This window comes from Pararge aegeria, chromosome Z (genome assembly GCF_905163445.1).
Source record: "Pararge aegeria chromosome Z, ilParAegt1.1, whole genome shotgun sequence".
Classification (NCBI taxonomy): domain Eukaryota; kingdom Metazoa; phylum Arthropoda; class Insecta; order Lepidoptera; family Nymphalidae; genus Pararge; species Pararge aegeria.
The window spans coordinates 1,604,940-1,628,171 of record NC_053208.1 but is presented as its reverse complement, the minus strand read 5'-3'; the positions used below and the strand labels follow the sequence as shown (position 1 = coordinate 1,628,171).

The 23,232-nt window shown below is 34.6% G+C and overlaps 1 protein-coding gene and 1 pseudogene across 1 annotated transcript; both read right to left on the bottom strand.

Moving 5' to 3' along the window:
* Positions 1-2,222: 2,222 nt before the first annotated feature.
* On the bottom strand, positions 2,223-12,556 carry LOC120636326 (annotated as a pseudogene).
* An 8,851-nt stretch (positions 12,557-21,407) lies between these two features.
* On the bottom strand, positions 21,408-22,049 carry LOC120636321 (60S ribosomal protein L10a-like). Its single transcript, XM_039907751.1, has one exon. It carries the CDS (start codon positions 22,047-22,049, stop codon positions 21,408-21,410), a length of 642 nt encoding a protein of 213 aa, XP_039763685.1.
* Between the last annotated feature and the right edge of the window lie 1,183 nt (positions 22,050-23,232).

Sequence of the window (23,232 nt, the reverse complement as noted above, 5' to 3'; positions counted from 1 at the left end):
CGGAACACCTGCTGTAGAATGTTTCCTTATTCTGGCAAACTGGGCACCTGTAATCGTAGGCCATATCTATTCTTTCCATCAATTCAGTTCGTCGTCAAGCGTTATAAACGAACAAAATTCTTACATGTTGCTAGGCTACATAATTATTTTATACCTAACTAGCTGACCCGCGCAACTTCTCATATCTTAAAGAACCAAAAACGTAATGGCATCGTCACCTACTGGGTCTAGTTTTATTTCGAAACTATATATATATACATAATCAATTTTAATTATAAAACTATTTGTTTGGGTAAGGATTAATATCATGATAGGAATGTCATGACAAAACACACACAGACACATAAACACACACCAACATGCACGCACACTGCTGCTTGTTTTTCCGGAACAAAAAGTAACCCCTGTCACTTTTCAGGTCCTCAATTATGCTTATCCACGTCAAAATTCCACGTCCGTTGCGCGGAATTTTAAAGACAAATGCGGAAAAAAGCGATGCTCTCCTGTAGGAGCTGTTTGCTTTTCTGTGGTAAAAAGATGCCTATGAAATTTGGCAGAGACGTAGAATATAGTCATATTGTATGTCTCTGACAAATTTCAGCCGAATCGGTTCATTTCTTGTGGCGTTAAAGCAGTAACAAACATCCATCCATCCATACAGCCATCCTCACAAACTCTCTCGTTTATAATATTTTTAGGATAGTACGCATGCATTCGATCGTTGTCCCATATGCCTTGCAACTTGCTGTTATCTGTGAAAAGTTAAGTACTTTATCTCCGAATATATTTTGCAGATCTTCATTAAAATTAGTCAATACATGCAAAAAAATAAAAAAATGTGTTAAATTCGGTTTAAATTTAATGGAGCTATGAAGTAAAATTAATAAAAAAATCGGGATGAAAAGGATCCTATATGACCCGGAAAATCACCTACCCGTATATCAAATTTTACTTAAATCCGTTCAGTAGTTTTCCCGTGATGTCCGGACAGACAGACAGACATACGACAAACAGCCAGATACAAAAATTAAATAAAAATCAGATTTGGACTGAGTATTGATTATAAAGCATCCGCCGGTAAAAATTTTACAAATATATTAAATGTACAGAAATGTTCCAGTTAGTTTTATTATACCTAAGTATTATATATAGATTACCGATTTCAAATTTAATAGCCACGTAGGAACTCATAGACGTAAAATTACAACTGACACAAAGCAACGCCGTAGAACACTCCATTTAGCGCCACTTTAATACGATTTTAAAAGTAGAAGATAGATTTTTGTGCTGCATTTTTCATTAAATTCAAATTCAAATTCTTTTATATTCATATAACATTTGCAAAACTTAATTTAAACAAATTCATTTATAAAAAAACAAAAAAAACATCAAAATAATCAAAATATGTCAGCTGAATATAATAAAAATGACATTAATTTTACTGTATGGAATAATAAATTTCTAATCATGGAATGTCAATTAAAAAATAACATATAAATTAAATTATATTTTATTATCTAAGAAATATCTTACCGAGTAATAACTAGTATTTAATTCTGTTTTGTGTTAATCTTCGCTTAGTTATGTTTTCGTCTTTTTACTAACTAACTAACTAATTTAATCTAAGTATGAATATTAGCTTATATTTGTTCTATAATTATTAATATTTTCATCATAAAGTCAAAAGTCAAAGTCAAAAATATCTTATTCAAGTGTGAATAGTATTCAAGTGCCCATAGGTGGCACTTTTGATGTGTACGTAAGAATTACACGGAAGTGAGGTGATGGCGATAACCATGTGGTTATCGCCATCACCTCACTTCCGTGTAATTCTCGTAAAAGTATGTACTTTAAAAAAACTGTAATGCAAGGTAGGTACTGGGAACTTTGACTGCGACTGTAAAAAAGTATCATAAGGCTAGCGAGGCGTTTTCATATAATGACTTAGAACCTATTCTTATTCTATAAAATTCGCCCAGTCCGGGTTAAACCTGCAGTTGTGATGCGGTGAAGCTTCAACAGCGTTTATATAAGTTAATTCGTGATCTTAGCCAGATTGACTGGGATGTCATTTTTGATGCCTCGGATGTTAATGAATGTGTCTTTAATTTTCTTCTGGTCTTTTTGATGTGCATGCGCCGCTTCGGCTAATCAAACTTAAACATCTCCCGGCTCCACAGGCTTAGTGTGGAAATAAGGGGATTTATGTCCAATATTTAAAGTCAATCACGTGAATCCATCGCCTGAAATTTTACAGAAATATTTAAAGGCAGTAAAACAAAAAATTAAATTACAATTACTAATCGAGAACTTTTTGAAATATAATGAAAACAATACGTATAAGCCGGCAATAATAACCAGAAGAATACAAGAAAAAAAAATAAACCTTACAGGAGCGAATAATTATTACGGCAAGAGAACCACTAAATATATGCTACCTAAATTAATAAATGAACTACCCCTAACGTTGAGAAATTCAGTGACGATGAGTAACGTAAAACGCATTCTAAACAACTATTACCATGAAATAAATGTAACTTAAAACCTTTAAACATAGTAATATTGGAACACCTGTATAACGTATGCATTCGGGGCAGCGCCAAACCGGTCGCTCGTATCTACTGAGCGACGCGATGGCTCGCAGTACAGAATTACCTATACAGGATTTATTAGTGTACTACCTGCTGTATACTGTATTGCTATTTAATGGTTAATATGTATATTATGATAAACTTATAAACTTATGAGATTTTAGAGGAATGTGCAGCGTCCAAATAAACTCATGTGAGTTTCAGGATGCGAAGATTTATAATTTTAGTAGTTTGTGTAATAAATAAATAAATAAATAAATAAAAAATTACCTATGAAACAAGACTGGTAGGGATGCTCAGCGTAATTTCATACATTCCTCGTTAGATAGCAAGGATTCAGGCTGAATCCATGTTATCCAATGAGGAATGTATGAATTCAGCCAAGATATGCCAATTTCTTGACGCTATGGGCATTGGACGACAGCGTTACCATAAGTCACCCGAATCTGATTTCAATATTGATACTGCAGGGCTAGCACAGGTGGGAGACATAAATTTTATCCCTTAAAAAGGAATATAATTAACGTGTCCGCTGCTTAAGCAAGGTATTACTTATATTATACTAGTTGCCCGCGACTTCGTCTGCGTTTGTTTTTTGATGACGTGACATTAAATTTAGTTGTAGTTCAAAAAAAAGGAACCGAGTTTAATATCGGCATAAAAAGTATCCTATATTCTTCTTCTGCTTGCGGCTCAGGTTCGTCTGGTCCCTGGTGTCACGTCGACCGGCTACGATCTATTGTGACGCAAAATTCCTATATTACTTCTAACACTTCAAAGAATATGAGTACAAAGTTTCATGAGGATCGGTTAAGTAGTTTAAGCGTGAAAGCGTAACAAACAAACTTACATTGACATTTATAATATATATATATATATATATATAAATATTAGTAGGGATATATATTAAATATACATATTATTAAGATATTATTTCCACTTGGACCACGGACCAGTGCTCGGAGAGATGATAAAGCTGATGACACCTCGGTAAACCAAAATGGTTCGTTTTTCAGGCAACTTTTGATTTGATTACTTATCTTTAAAACGCAAATACAAATTCTATAATTATTTAACATTTATTATTAATATTTTGAATTCGTATAAATAATTATGGCAGTTAAAAATAATTATGTTTATTAAAAAAAATAAAAAAAATTAAACACAGATTCGATTTTTCAATTCAGTGATTCAAATAAGCACAGCTTCGAGATATCCCCACTAATATGTAAATAACTCAAACAAATCGTGTTAATACACGCGCTTGCTAAGAAAAATAGGTGATGGTAGATATTAACTCAAGACCAACAATGTTCAGGATGGCACTTAGATCTTTTATCTATTAATAATCCCTATTATTGAACCTAAATACCTAGTTTCTTAGCATAAGTATTTATTCTCATGAATGTTATTCTTCCTTACTAATAACATAATATTAAAGTATTAATTTTACAAATGATTACCAACTTGCATTACAGAAGTGTTGTGGGTTTGTAAACCCTGTCCCCCAAGGAGTAAAATAAAACAACGGCACCGACTCGTACTGTACATTAAGCTTATCTATAATTCATGTGCCGAGTGGCGCAGTGGGCAGCGACCCTGCTTTCTGAGTCCAAGGTCGTGGGTTCGATTCCCACAACTGGAAAATGTTTGTGTGATGAACATTAATGTTTTCAGTGTCTGGGTGTTTATCTATATATTATAAGTATTGATGTGTATTATATTCATAAAAAAAAATATTCCTCAGCTAACTTAGTACCCATAACACAAGCTACGCTTACTTTGGGGCTAGATGGCGATGTGTGTATTGTATTATATTTATTTATTTATGTTACTTGTTACCTTGGGATGGCTCTACTACCAGTTCGGAATGCTGTCTTCGGCAGAGAAGACAACTGGCAAGAAACAACCCTTGCTCTTTTATTCAATCAATTAAAACAACACTTATAAACACAATTACTACTTAGTCATATGTTATAACGCTAGGCCCTTTGATACAAGACATATAAGATAAATATAATATCTATTATCACTTATAACACCAGGACTTTTGGAACAAGTTGCTTTTATAGAGCAACCTCTGCTACATCTACTGTCTGTATAAAATAATGCTAGGGCCTCCATATATGATACCAAAATAGCCTAAAGAATATAAGAAATATACTTATCTTATGCAACATCAGGTACCACCATAGTACCAACAACTTTAAAAAACGCCATCACCAGTATAAGTCTCAATAGGCTCTTGTTCCGCCATAACAATATTTCGTTAAGTATATCGTTTCCATTATAAATCTTCTATTCCTAATTTGTAACGTTCTATTATCATACTTTACTTAATCCCCTTTTTTCAAATAATTAATCTAAAGCCGTGCTAACTTTTTGCTTTCCCGCCAATCGATCTTGACAAACTCGCGTCCCTGCCATATTTTACTTTTCTTTGATAGTCTAGTAAAAGCCATTATTCCATTTTCAAAACACTATGAATGTAATATCAATGAGTATACAAACTATGGTTTGTTGATATATTTAATGGAATCATGGGGATCATCATGATAGATAAAGTGCTGTTATTCCCTATTTCCTAACACGCTCGATTATATCATCGCTCGACACACACTACTAAAAACGTGAGTGTAAGATTAAATTATATGTTTATTTTTTATTTTTTAGCAGGTTACTTACTGTATGCAGTTTAAAATTATAATGGGATTATTGGTAGGCGATTTTTGTATATAATTTTATTATAGATTATTGTATTGGCGCCATAACTGCCTAAAATTGTAGCCGGTATCAACTAATTGGCGCTTTCCTATATTTTGTTACTTATAGTTTATTTTTATTTTCAAAACCTTAATCTTTGCCTTTCTGAAGTCCTAGGAAGGCCCTGAGAGTAGTGTAAGCACTGGTTTTATGCATGTATGAAATGCATAAAATTTGAAATTTTGGGCGTCATCATATCAACCACGCCTGAGACCACGATGAGAAAGGTTTAGGCCGTAGTACACGCTGGCCCAGTGCGGTTCGGTGGACTGCTTAGTGTCACTGTCTGTGATGCGATGTGATCTGTATCTGCATTGGGCTGGTCATACACCTCGGAAATCCGATGGACGCTGTTCTCCCAAGGTGCTGGAAGGTGGTGTCGCGGATGTGTGCGTAAGCGTTCAATTTTATTTTATTTCAATTCTATTTCCCGTGGCTCCGTCGTCATTCGGTGAGTAGGAACGCCGTGAGGTTTCAATCAGTAAGAATCTGAAATACTTATTAGCAAATAAAAGAAGAAGCAAGATGAAGGAAACAACTGTGAGTAAACCTACAAGCCTTTTCTCAAAGGCATGTGAAGTCCACCAACGTACTTAGCGTGGGGGGCTAAGGCCAAATCCCTGCTTTTTCTGAAAGGAGACTTACAGCAGATCTAGTGGGCCGCTGTGGGGTGGTTATTGATGACGTGAGAGCTGCTAGAGCTGCTAGACCCGGTTATTATAACTTATGTTAATAGTAAAACAGTAACATCAATATAGTACAACTGATTAGGTTATGACACTGGTACATGCGTTCTAGTTTCCAAATATGTGGTCATATTAGTTAATAGTGTGTTAGCATCATCCTCACAATTTTTACTATTACATTTATATTATAAATTATTTACAATGCTGGTTTTGATGTGACAACGTCTTATAATTCGATGGAGCCGGCTGCACGCACGAAAAAACATGACGTATGCGGCGTTACCTCGCTCTGAGGCGTTCCATTCAAGGCTTGAAGTGCAAGCGTGAGCGCGGAACGAGAGACAAAGAGGCACAGTCGGCCTCCGCGTTCGACATCTGTCTCTCTCCTACTTGAGTAAGCGATGCGTCCGCGTGGACAGCTTCTATACAATAATACATTTACATGTTTTCGGCAAGAATGAAGTGCAGTGAAAAGTGAATGTGGTGTCAATTGTTTATAGCAACGATAATATCTATCAAACAAATAAAATTAAAATTTTGTTTTGAAAAATGCAACCATCTATACAATAATACATTTACATGTTTTCGGCAAGAATGAAGTGCAGTGAAAAGTGAATGTGGTGTCAATTGTTTATAGCAACGATAATATCTATCAAACAAATAAAATTAAAATTTTGTTTTGAAAAATGCAACCATCTATACAATAATACATTTACATGTTTTCGGCAAGAATGAAGTGCAGTGAAAAGTGAATGTGGTGTCAATTGTTTATAGCAACGATAATATCTATCAAACAAATAAAATTAAAATTTTGTTTTGAAAAATGCAACCATTCTATCAGTATTTTCTTATGACGTTGTCACGTTCAACTATCGTCAGTAAGCCGACTTTACAGACAACCAATTTTTTAAACCAGCAATAAATTGTTGCACATTTGGGTTAGGATTGAAACCACAGTGGCCCCGTATACAACCAAAGAGATTTTCTGAAGGGTCTTGGTTTAGTCTTCGGGTAGAAATTGCCTCTATTTTTAATTTTTGCAAATTATGCCAAAGCCTTTCTACAGGCTCAAATGTTCGTATCCACCCATTGACCGAAGGAGGGGTACAGAAGCCCCAATAAATTTAACATTCTTAAAAAATGATTTTAATTCTGAGAATAGCTCTAAATGTCCACTTGATTTACTGAGATTTGATAAAAGTTTCTTCTCTCTTTTTAAATCTGGACTTTCATATGCATCAAAAATAGAATCTATTTTGCTGATGAGTGTTGCTGTAACTACAGCATCAGGGGACATGTGATCTGAAAGATACAAAATGAAATAAAATATCAAACTAACCATAATTTAATTTTAATAAGCATAAAACTGATCTGAATAAAGGAAAAGTAAATTTCTATGCTGCTTATTTCCTTTACTAAAGTGTCATACAATTTTCGGTTGTTTTAAATATCTGATAAACTAAAGTAACTACTGAATATATAAGTTCGAATGTTACCATGCTAAAGGGTGTGCATTTATGGTCTTTTTTAATTCAAGGTCTTTTGTTATGATATTTTGGACTTGTCCTATTTGTAGCAACTCAAGATACACATTAATATATAAGCAACTTACTTGAAGAAACTTTACCAAACAATCCTGCAGCAACCGAATGACTTAAAACTTGTGCTGCTAACTTCACTTTCATTTTTTGTTTCCCATTTGGATTAATATGTTGTTCTGTGAGTGCAGGTGAAAATACGAAAATGGGATTTTAAAAAAGTCTTCCATTTTGACAGTCCTGAAATCGTAAAAACTCATTATAGTACCTACCAATTTACTTAATTTTCTTATTTACTTTTGCAGAATACAATTTAATCATAATATATAAAATTTAGATAGTACCTGTTGTTCCATGTATTGAAAAATTTTCGTAACATTCAATATTGTGTTTTAAAAAGATCATTGGGGGATCTATAATAGTCACAATTTCATTTCCTTGAAGAAAATAAGGTCTCTAGTGTGGACCCTGAGGAATTTATGGCTCTTACATGTCACACACTGTTGCTAGTACTTTTAAATTGTTTAAGTAACATTCTGCCAATACCTAAAACAAAAAAAATGTTTTTAAATAAATATAAAACAGGTATCTGCATATATAATACAAAGTTTCTTTCCACCATCTGTTCCTCTGCTTATATCTTTAAAACTACTGGTTTCGTCATTAGATCGAGTGATTCAAGAGGTAGGGTTATTATGGATAGGTTTAATATTGTTTAAAGTTAATATGTTGAAATGTCACAGTAATTGTGCAAGATATCTTTTAGAAGATAATTGAAATTTTGCTGATCATACTTCTCACCCCTACTTCTACTGTATATGGAATAACTACCAAGTTTAGTAAAGGGAATAGTATATTAGTGTTTATCTACGCACCTCTTTAATAATTGCTTGAAGTCTATCAGCTGTTACCGATTCTACTGAGAAATAGTGGGCTATTGGTAGCTTCCACCTTTTTGTTAATCCTACCAACATAAAAACCAATGCATGTGATGCTATTTGTTGGCTTCTACATTGGGAACCATGATCCTGGTATCCTTTGATCTTGTCTAAAGCAAGCAAAACAATCTTCTGAGCAATCTATAGCATGCACTGGATTTTTTATACATAGCCAGTGCTATGATTTTTTCATTTGGGGTCCAGCGAAGACCATTTAATTTTCTAGGTGTAACCATTTGGCTTTGTAAAAGCACACCAAATGCTGGTTTAATATTTTCATTCAACTTTTCTAAATACTCTCTCTTTGAGAGAGAGTCTTTTAGCGATTTTCTACTTGCTGCAGAATTTTTGCCTTTTTTAAACATCTTCTTCAGTCTGTATATTTTATTAATATACTTCTTGCATCTTTTAAAATGTTTGTTAATTTTTGTGTTCTTCAAATTTACAGGTTGACTCACAAAAGTAATCTGGAATACAGAAATATCCATTTAATTTATATTACAGTTTGTATAATATTTTACTTTGTTTAGCAATTACATATCACTTGCGTTGATGGTGAAGAGTAACATTGTGAAGGAACCCACATGCCTGAAGGTTGCATGCATGATGATGTTGGTGAAGATTATTAAAAGACATTGTTATGTAGCATAACAGAGCATCAAAACTAATAATAATAAAAATACAGGGTTATTTGGTTTTTACACTTTCACACTCACTGTTAAAGTGATGATCATAAAAATTTTTAATACAAATTGTCACAAATGAAGAAAACAAGATTTCTTCCAGTAGAAAAAAAACCTGAATTTTATTTACATTTATCTATTTGAATGTGAGTGAAGCTGGGGGCAAAACTATTCATAGTAATGCAATCACTATCCCATCTGCCCAGCATGGTGATTATAGACACACCCTTCTTGAGGGCTTTAGTCCAGCAGTGTACTGATTAAGTCTATAGATGATGCATGATACTTACGTCCAATTGCTGTGATTGACCTTTTAGAGGCGAGTTAGGCAGATATTGTGTAAAAGATTGCGAAGACACTGAAGTTGTCTGAAATAAAAAATGCAGATAAAATTGCAACCTTTATTTAAAGGAAAATTTATAAAATTAGCAAAAAAGTGTTAAATATCATACCGCTGAATCTTCCATTTGTGACTATTCAGCCAATAATGGTGGGAACAGCATTAGGATTTAACCTTTTCATCGTCTCATTTGTGAAGGCACTGCGATCAAAATGCTTACTACACAATAACTTATGGCTCTTGTGCAAGTCTTTCAACTCCACTTTAGCAATATTTTCAAAACAATATTCATCCCAAAGCCGAACCCTGAAACAAAACAACAACACTAAAGTAATATAAAAAAACCACTTTAGAAGTTAAAGAAATTAATGGTGTTTTTAGTAAATATTTTAGTTATTTAATAAAACGGCGAAGTGATTATTACATAAACTATATTACCTACCTTGCTAAATAAGATGCCTTTCCAGCTCTCGGTAAAGAATGAAAAGTAAGTGTAGGGTCTTGCGCAGCAGATACACCACACTTCACACACTTTCTATATTTATTCGCATGTTTAACAACAATAAAATCGAGTCCTGTCTCGCAAAAAAAATTAGTCCGTCGTCTTGATCTATTAGTCTCAATCGCACTGCTGCGAGTTTCCTCAAGCAAACAGGGAGAGAAAAGTAGAAACACTTCGGAACAGAAAAACTTTTTACAAAGAAAATATGAAAAATTGCCGTTCGCTCCAAACGAAAACTTTTCATGTAAAACTTGTGAACATAATATCCAGTTCCGACATTCACTTGTTTTATTGCCACTACCCTAAATTCCAGTACCGATTATCAGTGCTGGCAATACGAGAAAACATCGATTGAAATTGATTATGTAAAAAAGATTTTAAACTATTTTAAACAAATTAACACATGACGTGTATCAAACAATAGTTTCGATTAGTAAAATTTTGAAATATCATTGTTTTACTATTATTTTTAACAAAAATATATTTACTGAAGTCGATACTGATGATTAATGAAATCGATAATTAAATTTCCATCGACTTTTTTTCTAATGGTAGCACCACTGTTTTTTTTCTCTTTTCCTCTTGCATATCTACCATTTCATTCTAAATGTCTCTCATAGCTTCAAAGTTCAAAGTTGTTACCCCCTGGGTGATAGTAACTACAAACATACTTAATTATATATTATATATATAATAACATTGACAGCCGAGTGGCGCAGTGGGCAGCGACCCTGCTTTTTGAGTCCAAGGCCGTGGGTTCGATTCCCACAACTGGAAAATGTTGGTGTGATGAACATGAATGTTTTTCAGTGTCTGGGTGTTTATCTGTATATTATAAGTATTTATGTGTATTATATTCATAAAAAAAATATTCATCAGCTATCTCAGTACCCATAACACAAGCTACGCTTACTTTGGGGCTAGATGGCGATGTGTGTATTGTCGTAGTATATTTATTTATTTATACTGACTTGACGTTTCAAAAGTGCTTATAAATTAGGCCTACTTGAAATAAATGAATTTTGAAATTAGTTTTTTTTAACATGTACAAAAGCTGCTTTTAAATCTATTTCAGTACTATTATTTGAAGGTATAAGATTTTAAGTACTATCTGTAACTTCCAATAGACAATACCTTTATGGAAATAGATCACGTAGAGATGTAGGTTACACCGTCAAAGGTAATACTAAATACGCAATTTGTTAACATATTTATTTTGGCATATAATCCAGTACAGTAGGTACAGCTACGGAATATTTATTTATCTTAATATTTTAATTAAATGCTTAGGTAGGTAATTCACAAAAACTTTTTTAAACTTTTTTAAGTATTTATAGCTCAATGACGAATGCAGAAAAAATATTGCACGCAATGTACACGATTAATGATTAGGTAGTGTTGTGAGATCTGAAGAAAATTATGCTTTGGCGTCTTACCGGCAAAAAATATGAAACTTCATATCTTATGAACAAAATTATTATGCTAAATTTGCTAAGTTTGGTAAAATGCTAAGTTTGTAATAAACCAAGAGACTGTAATTAATATAGCTACATAAAACACTATATAACAAGAAATACCTAATATCGATAAGCAAATTGTAGATTATAGTACAGAAGAAGGAAAAAATCGTTGCCAAGTATTCACTGACATCTGTGTTAATGTTAGCTGTCAGTGAATTGCAATAGCGCCGATTTTGTCTGAACTGTTAGACTAAACTTAACCGACAAGTCTAAAAATTGTGCTAAGTAATTCTATTACAATGTTTCCCGTAAAAAAAGATAGCACTATTTTGTTAAGTTCATGCTAAATAGTTTAAGTCAATTTTATTTTGGTTGATTAAACACGATTACATAGGTAGGTACTTTATTTAGATATTCCAGTTCGTTGGAATAACCGGCCCCGTAGAAGTCGTTATGTATTCCATAGTGACATTCTGCCAATTCAACTTAAATTCTGGAAGCATATAGCTCAATACCAAATTCAGGTTATGTACAAGCTTTTTAGGAGTCATCAAGACATGGCCGATTTCCACTGTGATAAAATGTTCTCTCTTGAAGTCTTCTTGAATCTTCAATTTAAGTTCCTCGACCTTCTTCGTCATGCTCACGCCATGGTTGAGGGCATAAAGATGCTTGCGAGCCTCGTGCAGTTCCGGACCGAAGCTTCTTGTGACTGGCTCAAGGATGGTGTCAGATACTAAGAATGCATCGAACGATTCGACTAGTTGCTCTATTAGCGACGTGTTCGGTTGGAGATGGTTCAGGATCTCGTAGTTGAAGTAGATATGGGGCACGTGGAATCTTACAGCCTCTCTGCAATGTGCCCGGTCCGCTATAATGCAGACCATGACAGGCTCATCGCCATTCGCTTGAGTGTGCCTTGGGGCTCCCATGCCCTTCAAGAAAAATTTGACAAATATTACCTCACTTTTTGAATGCACTTCCCTGAGCTTAGCGGACTGGATAAGAGTATTCAAATACTCGATCAGGGAATCTTCCGGAATTCTGCTGCCCATTTTTTTGTGGTTCTTTGGTCCCGCAACCAAATACCTATAGTTCACAGTTTATCTGGAGTTCTGATCATGAATTATTATTAATGATAAATAAAACGCAACGCTTTGAAAGCGCACTCTCCGAATTATTGATTCGAAGGACAAAGGAATTGCGCGCGCAATGATGTTCCAGAGGTCCCCAAAGATTTTATCCAACGAAACAACTTTTATTACTTTTGTTGGTGAAGCTGCCATGTGATTATTCAGCTGATAAAACCTCTTTGGCAGTGCTTAAAGATTAAAATAAAGATAAATAAAAAATATACTACGAAACACACATCGCCATCTAGCCCCAATGTAAGCGTAGCTTGTGTTATAGGTACTTAGATGACTGATGAATATTTTTATGAATAATATACATAAATACTTATAATATATATTTAAGTTTCGCCGGCGGCAATTAACTTCCGTAGCGATGCTACGTAGTCTATGCAATGCTAAGCAAAGGTTGTTTTAAAAGAGCTAGTACCAACTAGCCATCAGATTTACAAATGAAACCAAAAAAATAAACATTTCAGCTCTATGCTCTTAGGTATTGATAGTAAAGATTAAATTATTGGAGCTTCAAGTCTCTATAAGACCAATTGGGAATTTCTTATGGGCTAAGGAGTTTTCTTAGAAATAATGTTGTTACTTTGATTAACATGAATACTTTTGCGGTTGTTTATACTTAATTAAGGCTTAGAAACTTAGAAGCAAAGTATCTACAACGATTCAGTGGAACTACCTACTAAAGGAAATGCGATTTGCAAAATGAAAGTTTAGGTTGTTTTATTTTTACTACGTACCTATTAGATTACCTCGTAGACTAGCCACAATTGTGATTCTGACATTTCACGGACATGACTATCGTGTATTTTATTGCGGCCAGTCTGCATTCCTGGTGAAGTCTTTTTTTATTCCACTACAAGATAGCCCTTGACAGTCTCAATAGTAATTAGTGTCTAGTGGTAGGTGATGATGCAGTCTAAGATGGTAGCGGACTAACTTGTTAGGGAGTATGAAGTATACCTAATCGGTTTCTACGCGACATCGCACCGGAACACTAAATCGCTTAGCGGCACGTCTTTGTCGGTAGGGTGGTCTACCACCCACCAGACTAGACCAAGAGAATTTAGAAATTATAAATTCCCACTTAAATTCACAGCGCTCACCGTTGCGCCAGGAAGGTCGTCGGACTTCGGAAAGTCAGAAACTTTCGCGCTTGTATGGATCGAGTTCTATGACCCGATTGTTAGTCTTTCGGTCTAGTCTAGGACCCTCCTGGGTAAGGGAATATAGCTCTTTCATCAAGAGACGTACCTTGGCCGTATTTTTTGACACTTTTGACGCAAATATGGCCGAGCCACTCCATGATAACTTGAACCCCACACTCAGATAGCAGGGTCGCTGCCCACTGCGCCAATCGGCCATCAAATTATTCTAACTAAAACCTCTACTATTAAAACCGCTTTGAGAATATCTGGAATATTGATTCTCGCGAATGGGGTGCGCGATTTCTATGTTTAATCACATTGGTTCATTCTTTGTCTGTAGGCCTTTTAGCAGTTAACTTGGGTATTTAAATTATTAAGACTGTAATAAAACAACAATAGTTACAGCTATAAAGATCAAGCTTTTTGGCATAGCACCTTGAAGTTGGTAAAACAACAAAAAAATTGAAGCCCTTACTTCAGGGCTCAAAACAAATAAAAAAAGGTAAATATTTTGATATTTCTTTAAACTCTTCTTCTCATTTTAAATTTAGAACGAATAGGTTTCCATCCTTTTTGTTCGTCAAACCAAAATGTGAACTTACTGTAAATGAATTTCAAACACAACTAATCGCGTAATACAACAAGAATCTTACCTACATTTTTTACTTTTCAGTCATAACCTTATTGAGAAAGGAATGCTGTGTTTTATTTTTAACGGTGCGGATGCGAACAGTGTAATGGACATGGATAACTGAATAAATAATAGGTAAATATAAAATAAAATATTTTATTTTAAATAAATATTCCATGGAGATTTCCCATTTTTATAAATTTTGCAAAACATTGCAAACTAACATTTGAAGTAATTATTCATAAAATAAAACTTTACATCGAAAAGGCAACCTTTTCAACGACCTGATGCTAATTCATTTCAAACACACACAGACTCCCACAGACACGCAACACGTATGAACACACACACACGCATAAATGTAAACACGATATTTTACACGACACGCTCAATGCATGTTTCTTTATTAAAAACTTTTAAGGTTTCGTTTATTAATTTTAAATTAGTTATTTCATGTTCTGTTAATGTAAAATGAACTCGTTCATGTAAAGGCGAGATCGGTGATGATCATAATACGAATAGATATATATCAATACTTAGTTTAGGCGTCAGTAACTTACTATAAATGTTATAATTTTTATGGAGCAATATATATATATTTTTAATTAACATCTAAATACAAGCATTAAAGTATCTACTTAACGTGTGTTATTTAAAAAAATCGAATCAAAGTAAACTTAGTGAATTATCAGTAAGTCGCTTTGGCCGGTTGTTATATGCTTATAGCCGTCAAAAATATTAACTTAACAACACAGATACATAGACGTTCTAGACCAGAGCATTACAATACCATATTCATTAGAATTCTATATTCCCCTAGAGTTCAGGTTAGCAAACCCAGTAGTTCTACAATCTAAGTTGATATCTGGATGGCGACGTAAAGGTTATGGCAGTTTAATTTAAAAAAAAAAGTATTTTTTTTTTTAAATTAAAATTGCAGTTGCCTACATTTGTCATTGGCGATCTCCCTGAGCGCTGTGAATTTAATTAGGGTAATAGGGTATTAGGGTCGCGCATAAGATTGTTCATTTATGTTGTTTTTTTTAACATTATTTTGGGTCATACGTACGCTAGTTAACTTATAACTGCAAGTATCTAAAAGTAATAGTAATCTTAGAAAACTAAAATTTTTGAACAATAAACACATTTTTTTACTTTACTCTGCAACTTTAAACTTTGTCGCAATTCCGTGGCAAAAAGTAGGTGTCCTACGCTGTTCAGGATGATGAATGCTAACTTTTACACAATTTTGTCAAGTACAGCAACTATACAGTTAGATCGTACGGCGGTAACCAAGTTTACTTTTTTAAATACCACAGGTATAGGGCTCTCTCCGTGTGGCGTTGCTCGGCCATCACAAGATTGCATCCGGCAGAAGGAATCGACGCAGTCTTTACTCGCAGCGAGTGGCTGTCCGGTTAGCGTTTATCCCACATTTGGCACATTGGGCGGCAGTTTTCCCGGTATTTGTGAGTAGGAGGAAAAGGAAGACAGGCAGAACTTAAAAAATGCATGCACAGCAAAATACTAACTCAACCCAGGCGGATTCCAGCGACGGGGAATCCCACTCCTCGACAGACTCGGCTGGCAAGGTCGGCAGCTCGAATGTAGAGAAGGGCATTCTGCTTAGATGGAATAACTCATTCCTCCGATCAGCTCAGAAAACCCCACCGAAGGCGAAGACTCTGACTTCGACATCGACTCAAACTGAGACGACCTATTATGAAGACGTTGTAGCCCTGGAAGATACAGAAAAGCTACTATTGGATTGCACACGCGAGGGTATTCATGGACTAAGTGCCCTCGTACACAGTGAAGGAAGATTTAAAAATAAGACCGTCGAAGTGAAGTTAAGGCTACGGCAGCTGCAGAGACTTTGTGAACGATTTATATATGTGCGCAAATTGGTATCAAAAAAGAGAAATGCGCACCGCGGTATTCGGTATTAATATTAATTTTAAAGCAATTTTGCAAGAGGATTATTATTTATGGTCATTTCAATCCCATAATATTAGTAAGTGTAAAAGATAAATATTATCTAAAACAATTTGAAGTCGGTGCCAAGTCAAATTTAGAAAGATACTATGTATAGAACATGTACTTCGTATTCCGTACATAGTAGCAAGGAAAGTACTTAACACAGTGATTTTCTTCATTTTACTTGGCACTGACTAATAAATGTAGAAAATCTTTATTTCTTGCCTTTTAGTAGTATAACAAAGTCGGTTCTTTTTTGTGAAACAAAATTTTGGATTAAATATATTAACATTCAAAATTCATTTGTTTCAATTATGCTCTCTTTTGGAACGTCAAGTCTGTCTATTTGTAGTGTTTTATATTATGTAGATACCTACTTTTTTTATTGTTTTATGTAGGGAAAAGGCACAGATAAATCACCATACGGCCATAGCTTCTGTATTATCGTGTTTAATTGTAAGGCACAAAGCCATGTAGACTATTTTTTCTAATTCGGATAATTCAAATGTCTTCAATTGTGGATGTTATATATAATTTTGTAAGCTTCTGTGTTCTCTAAAGGTCTTGAAACTATTCAAGCGCGGGATAATCTTTGGTGGTTTATCAGTCTCTGATAATTTGTCAGAGAATGGAAAAAAGCGGGAACCCCGGAAGCGAAAAGGCGAGTCCTCAAAATCTCATGAATCTTCGATTCCAAACATCATCACACTACAATTTCACACATCAAATCCCGATTTCCCCTGTTACTATCGATGCCTCCGCCCTCCTCAGCCTCTGCGAACACCGAAGACGCCCGCGGCATCCAGTGGCGTTCATAGAGGGTATGCACAGGGTATGCAGATGAGATAAAATGTAGAAAATCCCCAGTACGAGTCATAATACTTAACGGTAGGCTTTTTATAACTCTAACAATGCCTATCCTTAAGTATTTTATAACTCTTACTGGAGATTTTCTTCATTTTATATCATCTGCATATCCTGTGCATACCCTCTATGCACGCCACTGTCGGCATCTAAAGACTCGATGGACTCCTGCACTCCCTTCGCTTCCCCACCACGTTCCTGCAGACTCCCGCAGAAATGAATAATATAAAATAACAACTATAATTAATTATTTTTTAAATTTAATATTATTATTGTTATGCTGATTAAAAAAAAATACCGCCAGGCAACAAATATTAGTAATTAACTACTACTTTTTTTAACAGCTCTTTTTGATAAATAAATAATTAATATATAGCAAAATATTGCCAGATTACATTAAAAAAAAACAGCGTAATGACACTAAAGTATACCCTTTCGGTATTTGCTTCTTATATTTATGTTTTTTTAACGAACACTTCCCTCGCTACACATCTGCCCACAGTTCTCGTGGAAAAGCAGCCGGAAAGACCGACTTTGTATGCAACTAAAAAGCTAGAAACAAATATTTTTTATATTATCGTCGGTGCCATGTTAAATTTAGAAAATTACCAACTGGTACTTTATATGCTACTAGGTACATAAAAGGCAATATGAAGTTCATTGTTTGCAGGTATATATATATATAATTTTTTGCATCTATATATATATATATATATTGTATATACATGCAAAAAATTAACTTCATTGGCTTTTATGTTGTGTACAAATGAAGTCAATAAAATTGTATTACAATGAATACACTTTTATTTACTTTACCTAAAACAAACTATGTAGAACTAAACAAAATCTGAAAATGTTTAGTTTCTTGTAATTTTCTACATTTTACTTGGCACCGACTTAAAAATTTATAAAATATTTAGGTACTGCATGCTTTTGGTTGTATAACAAAGTCGTTTTTTATTAAATGTCAAACGCTGTGTAGTGGTGTGGTCAAATAGAATTACGCTAATTAGTAATTTATTAATCGACTAAGCTTTTCATAACGACGTTTTTGAAAGTTAACTTTTAGGATTCGTTTTAAGTTATTAAAAATTAGTAGGTACCTACATATTGAATATACTTACTGTAGTTTTAGTTTCAATTATGTACCTACCTCATATTTAATCATGATGATGTTAATTTAGTTTAAACTACCATCACTTCAAGCAGTATTATTTTGAAGTGAGTTTGATATGCCATTGTCTTAAGTGCGGATTAAAATACTGAAACAAGATCGCTAAAAATATTAAAATAATACTGCTTTAAACGAATGTAGTAAGCCTCTAGGTTTCCAAAGCAAAACATTAATATTTTTTTTATTTATAATCATTAAAAAAACGCTAGTGCGCAAAAATGCTTGCTTTCCATAAGACTCAAATAAATATATTTATAAAAAATGTCTTTGCGAATAATAACGCTTTCTCTGCAAATAAAAGTGAAATGTAAAAGGAGCCAGCGAAAATTTTCTCATTTTCTTAAATTAACTGTGTGTGTGCAGTATGTGTATGTGTGTTTTGGAACCAGCGTTTACCTATCAACAAAGTTCGCCGAGTTTTTTGGTTGTCTCTCACAACGAAGTAAGTACTTGAGCTATAATATTACAACTAGACTTCGTCCGCGTTTATTTTTTTTTAAAACATCCAATACGAACAGTTTATTAAGAGAAGTGTGCCAGGAGCAGGAACAAAAATAGTTGATCGTGCTGCGTAAGCAATGTTACCAGGAGTCAATAAATAGGACTTTGAAGGAGAATTTAGTGTACGTCGGTTTCAGCTTCTATCACTAACAACAGATCAAAAAATAATAATCGTTAAATTTAAGCCGAGCAAGTAATGAATTTTAAAGGAAAAAAATTCCACTTTGCTTTATATTATTTCAATATACTTTAAGGAACTTCCATTTTTTTTAATTATGGCCTATGTTACTTCCTGATAATTTAACTTTTGGTATATTGGTGAAGAAATAATATAATAATGTAAATAATAAGTGTAGTCATTTCTGAGACTATTCGGTACGATAAAAAAAAACGTTCCTAGATAAACACCTAGTAAAATATATAAGTATATATAAAAGATTATTTTAAAGATGTAATACTCTATAACCTGGTATAGGTAATTAAGAACTGCACTTTGAAAGATTGTACGGATTGTTTAAAAACCAACCATACATTATTTCCATTAGGTCTAAGTGTTTATGCCTTAATATCTTTGAAATTATAGCCTATTTGTTACTCTGATGTATAACCTATATTACTGTAAAGTTTTATGAAAATACATTTAGTAGTTCTTACACGAAAAATAAGCAATCATCCATATATCCATCCATCCTTACAAACTTTCGCATTTATCATATGGTTAGAAAAAATCCCTATCCCTATCCCTACTTCCCTACTAATATTATAAATGTCAATGTAAGTTTGTTTGTTACTCTTTCACGCAAAAACTACTTATCCGATCCTTATGAAACTTTGTACACATATTCGTGGAAGTGTTAGAAATAATATATGATACTTTTTATCCCGACAATAAGCTCGGTTCCTTTGGGAAGGGGATGAGTGTTTGACAATTTTACACCATAACTCCGACAAAATATAACCGATTTAAATAATTATTTTTGTACTATAGAGGTTAATTTTGCCTAAACTGTGGTTAGAGATAAAGGACAGAACTCCTCAGCGGACAGCAGCCAACCCCTCATTTAAGGCTTAGCGATACTGAACACTTTAATTTTTTTAGAACTACAACTAAATTTAATGCCACATCAAAAAAACAAAAACGAACGCAGAGGAAGTCGCGAGCAACAGCTAGTATATAATATACTTACACATAAGGTAAGTCTATGACTTTATTATATGCTTAGAGCAAATAGAAGTAGGTATAGAAGATATAGATAGCTTATAATAAAGCTCTAATCTTATAATTAAACTCATAATTTGTAGCCGTTACTTAAAAATAATAATGGAGGCTCAGATAAAGGGCCAATGTGAGATAAGGGGAGATTGCCATTTGAAGTTTTTTAGTTTTGACTTTGACTTTTTGACTTTTGACGTAAATAAAGCATAATAATAAGTTTAGTCATTTCTGAGACTATTCCGTACGATAAAAAAAAACGTTCCTAGATAAACACCTAGTAAAATATATAAGTATATATAAAAGATTATTTTAAAGATGTAATAAACTTATTTACTTTACTTCCAACATAATAATAATAATATTAATATTAAAGCATCCAAAACCATTCCAGTTTAGTAGTGTTTCTTAAACAGTTGAAAATAATAATTTTACCCATAATGTTCTAAATGTTAATCATAAAATGGGAAAAATTGTGCGCTAGCAACATTCCCCGCGTCTGAAGTGAGACATGCGCAAGGCGCTTTCACTGTTTTTTTTGACACAATGCACTGTATGCAATGCAATGCATATTTTATTTCAGAATCGATTTGATAGTCTGTGATTGTTAAGTATGCTTGTCACTTCACTATATGGGCGGTATCTCTTAATGAATCACGACATTATCTCTAGTAATTCTTACTGGATTCTTACTAAAAAATATCGGAGTCATATTCTAAAACGATTTTTGACAAAGGCTTGGACTTTATTGTTCAGCTTTAACCTTGTAGACTTTAATATTAATCACTAGCAATAACATGAAATAACGATTAGAAATTTATAGAATAAAAGGGTTAAGTAATTATTTACAACACTGCCCTCAGTGTTAATGTTAGTGCAATACTAATTAAGAGTCTGCATCAGTGACTTAAAATGGCGCCGATTCTGTCTAAACTCTAAACAAATTGGGCAGTGTGCTGTCATATTCACACAATGTTAGCCGTAAAAATAGATAGGTACTAATATTTTAGACAAATCAATTTAGTTTAGAGAATTTTGTACAACATAATTGGCACCATTATTTACTTACCTCCTGTACTTAGTAGGCACTCATTAAATTCACACTAATTGCAATAGACTTACGTGTGACAAGCAGCGCAAGTGTGATTTTAATGATGAGTTTTAAAATAAAACAAGACTGAGTCAATGTCGATTGAATATCGATTTTATTTTGGGTGATTAAATGCGATTACATGGGCAGTACATAGTATGTACTTGATTTAGAAAGTGACTTCCAATGGATAAGCTGGCCCAGAAGTGGACGTTATGCAGAGTGACTTGACGTTACGCCAATTCTTCTTCAAACGCGGAACCAAATAGTTGGCTGCCCAAAGCACGTTTTCTTCAAGCTTTTCGGGGGTCATCTTGACATGGCCGATTTCCGCCGTGACAAACAGTACTTTCTTTATGTCTTCACAAATCTTCAATTTCATTTCTTCTACCTTCTCGGTCATGCACTCGCCGTGGATGAGTACACCAAGAGTCTTGCTAATCTTGCTCAGTCCCGGACCCAAGATGCTTCTGATCTCATCCATGATGGTGTCAGATGCTAGGAAAGCATCGAAACGCCTGGAGAGCTGCTTCATCAGCCTCGTGTTCCGGTTGAGAGTCCCCAGCTCGTCGAAGTTGATGAAGGGCACGTTGAATTTGGCAGCCTCCTCGCAATGTTCCTGGTCCCCTAGCACGCAGACGTGGATGATCGGATCGCCTTTGCTGTTCAGAGGCCTGTTCTTGTTGGGATCATAGTTCTTCAAGGTGAACTTGACACTGATTGTCTCCAAGTAATCCGCATTCGCCTTCTCAGCGGTCTCGATTATAGTATGAATAGATTTACGCAGCGAATCACGCGAAAGCTTCGCCATTCTGCTCCCAAAAACCACTTCCTTCTCAAACAATAGAGATATTCAATTTCAAGTTGCAGTACGTTCTGAACGTGATTGATAATTTGTGACGAATAAAATGCAAGCCTTCGAAAGCGCACCCTCCGATTTATTGATTCAAAGGACGAACGGATTGCGCGCGCAATATTAGCTCAAAGGCCCCCAAACTTTTGATCTCGCAAATTTTCTGCGGTTTATGGGTCCGTAATAGATGCCACCCTGTCTTGACGCAGTTGATTGAGTGAGTGAATGAATGATTGAAGAAATGAGCACACTTTTGGTACACACCAATCATTTCATTTCATTTCAACACAGCGTATACAATTTGGCGGTCTTATCGATATATATAGCGATCTCTTCCAAATTATATATACTTAAACAAATATAAATAGTTTAATAAATATTATATAATAATTAAACGCGGCGATAGCCCAATGGGTAGGACTTCGACTTCACCAGCTCTTCACCTCTACTCCACTTTTCTAAGTTATGTGCGTTTTAAGCAATTAAAATACCACTCGCTTCAACGGTAAGGAAAACATCGCGTGGAAACCTGCATGCCTGAGGTTCTCCACAAAGGTTTGTGGAGTCTACCAATCCGCACTGGGCCAGCGTGGTAGGCCTTAACATCACTGTGGGAGTGGACGTGCCATGCAGTGGGCCGGTGATGAGTTGATATGATGATGATGATGATGATAATAAAATAAACTAATCTTATAAAGGAAGGTAATCAAGAATAGGTAGAAGGAGCGTCGATGAAATTTTGCACCAACTGTCTCTTATCAAGGTCAGCTGTATTTCGAATATTGTTTTAAAAACGAACTCAAAATCAATTTTCACACCCGCACCCACACTCAAACACACACACAAACTCAAACGCACAAATTCAAACACACACACGCAACTCAACTTAAAATATCATCATCAGTCCAGTGCTGGACATAGGTCTTTTGTAGTGAGTTCTAAAATCCACGGTCCTGGGCCGCTTGTTTCCAGCGGCTCCCAGCGACTCGTTTGATGTCGTCTGTCCACCTCGTTGGGGTTACCAACGCTGCGTTTACCTGTGCTGGGTCGCAATTCCAACACCTTGGAACCCCAACGTCCATCGGTTCTCCGAGCTTTGTGCCCCGCCCATTGCCACTTCAGCTTTGCAACTCGCTGAGCT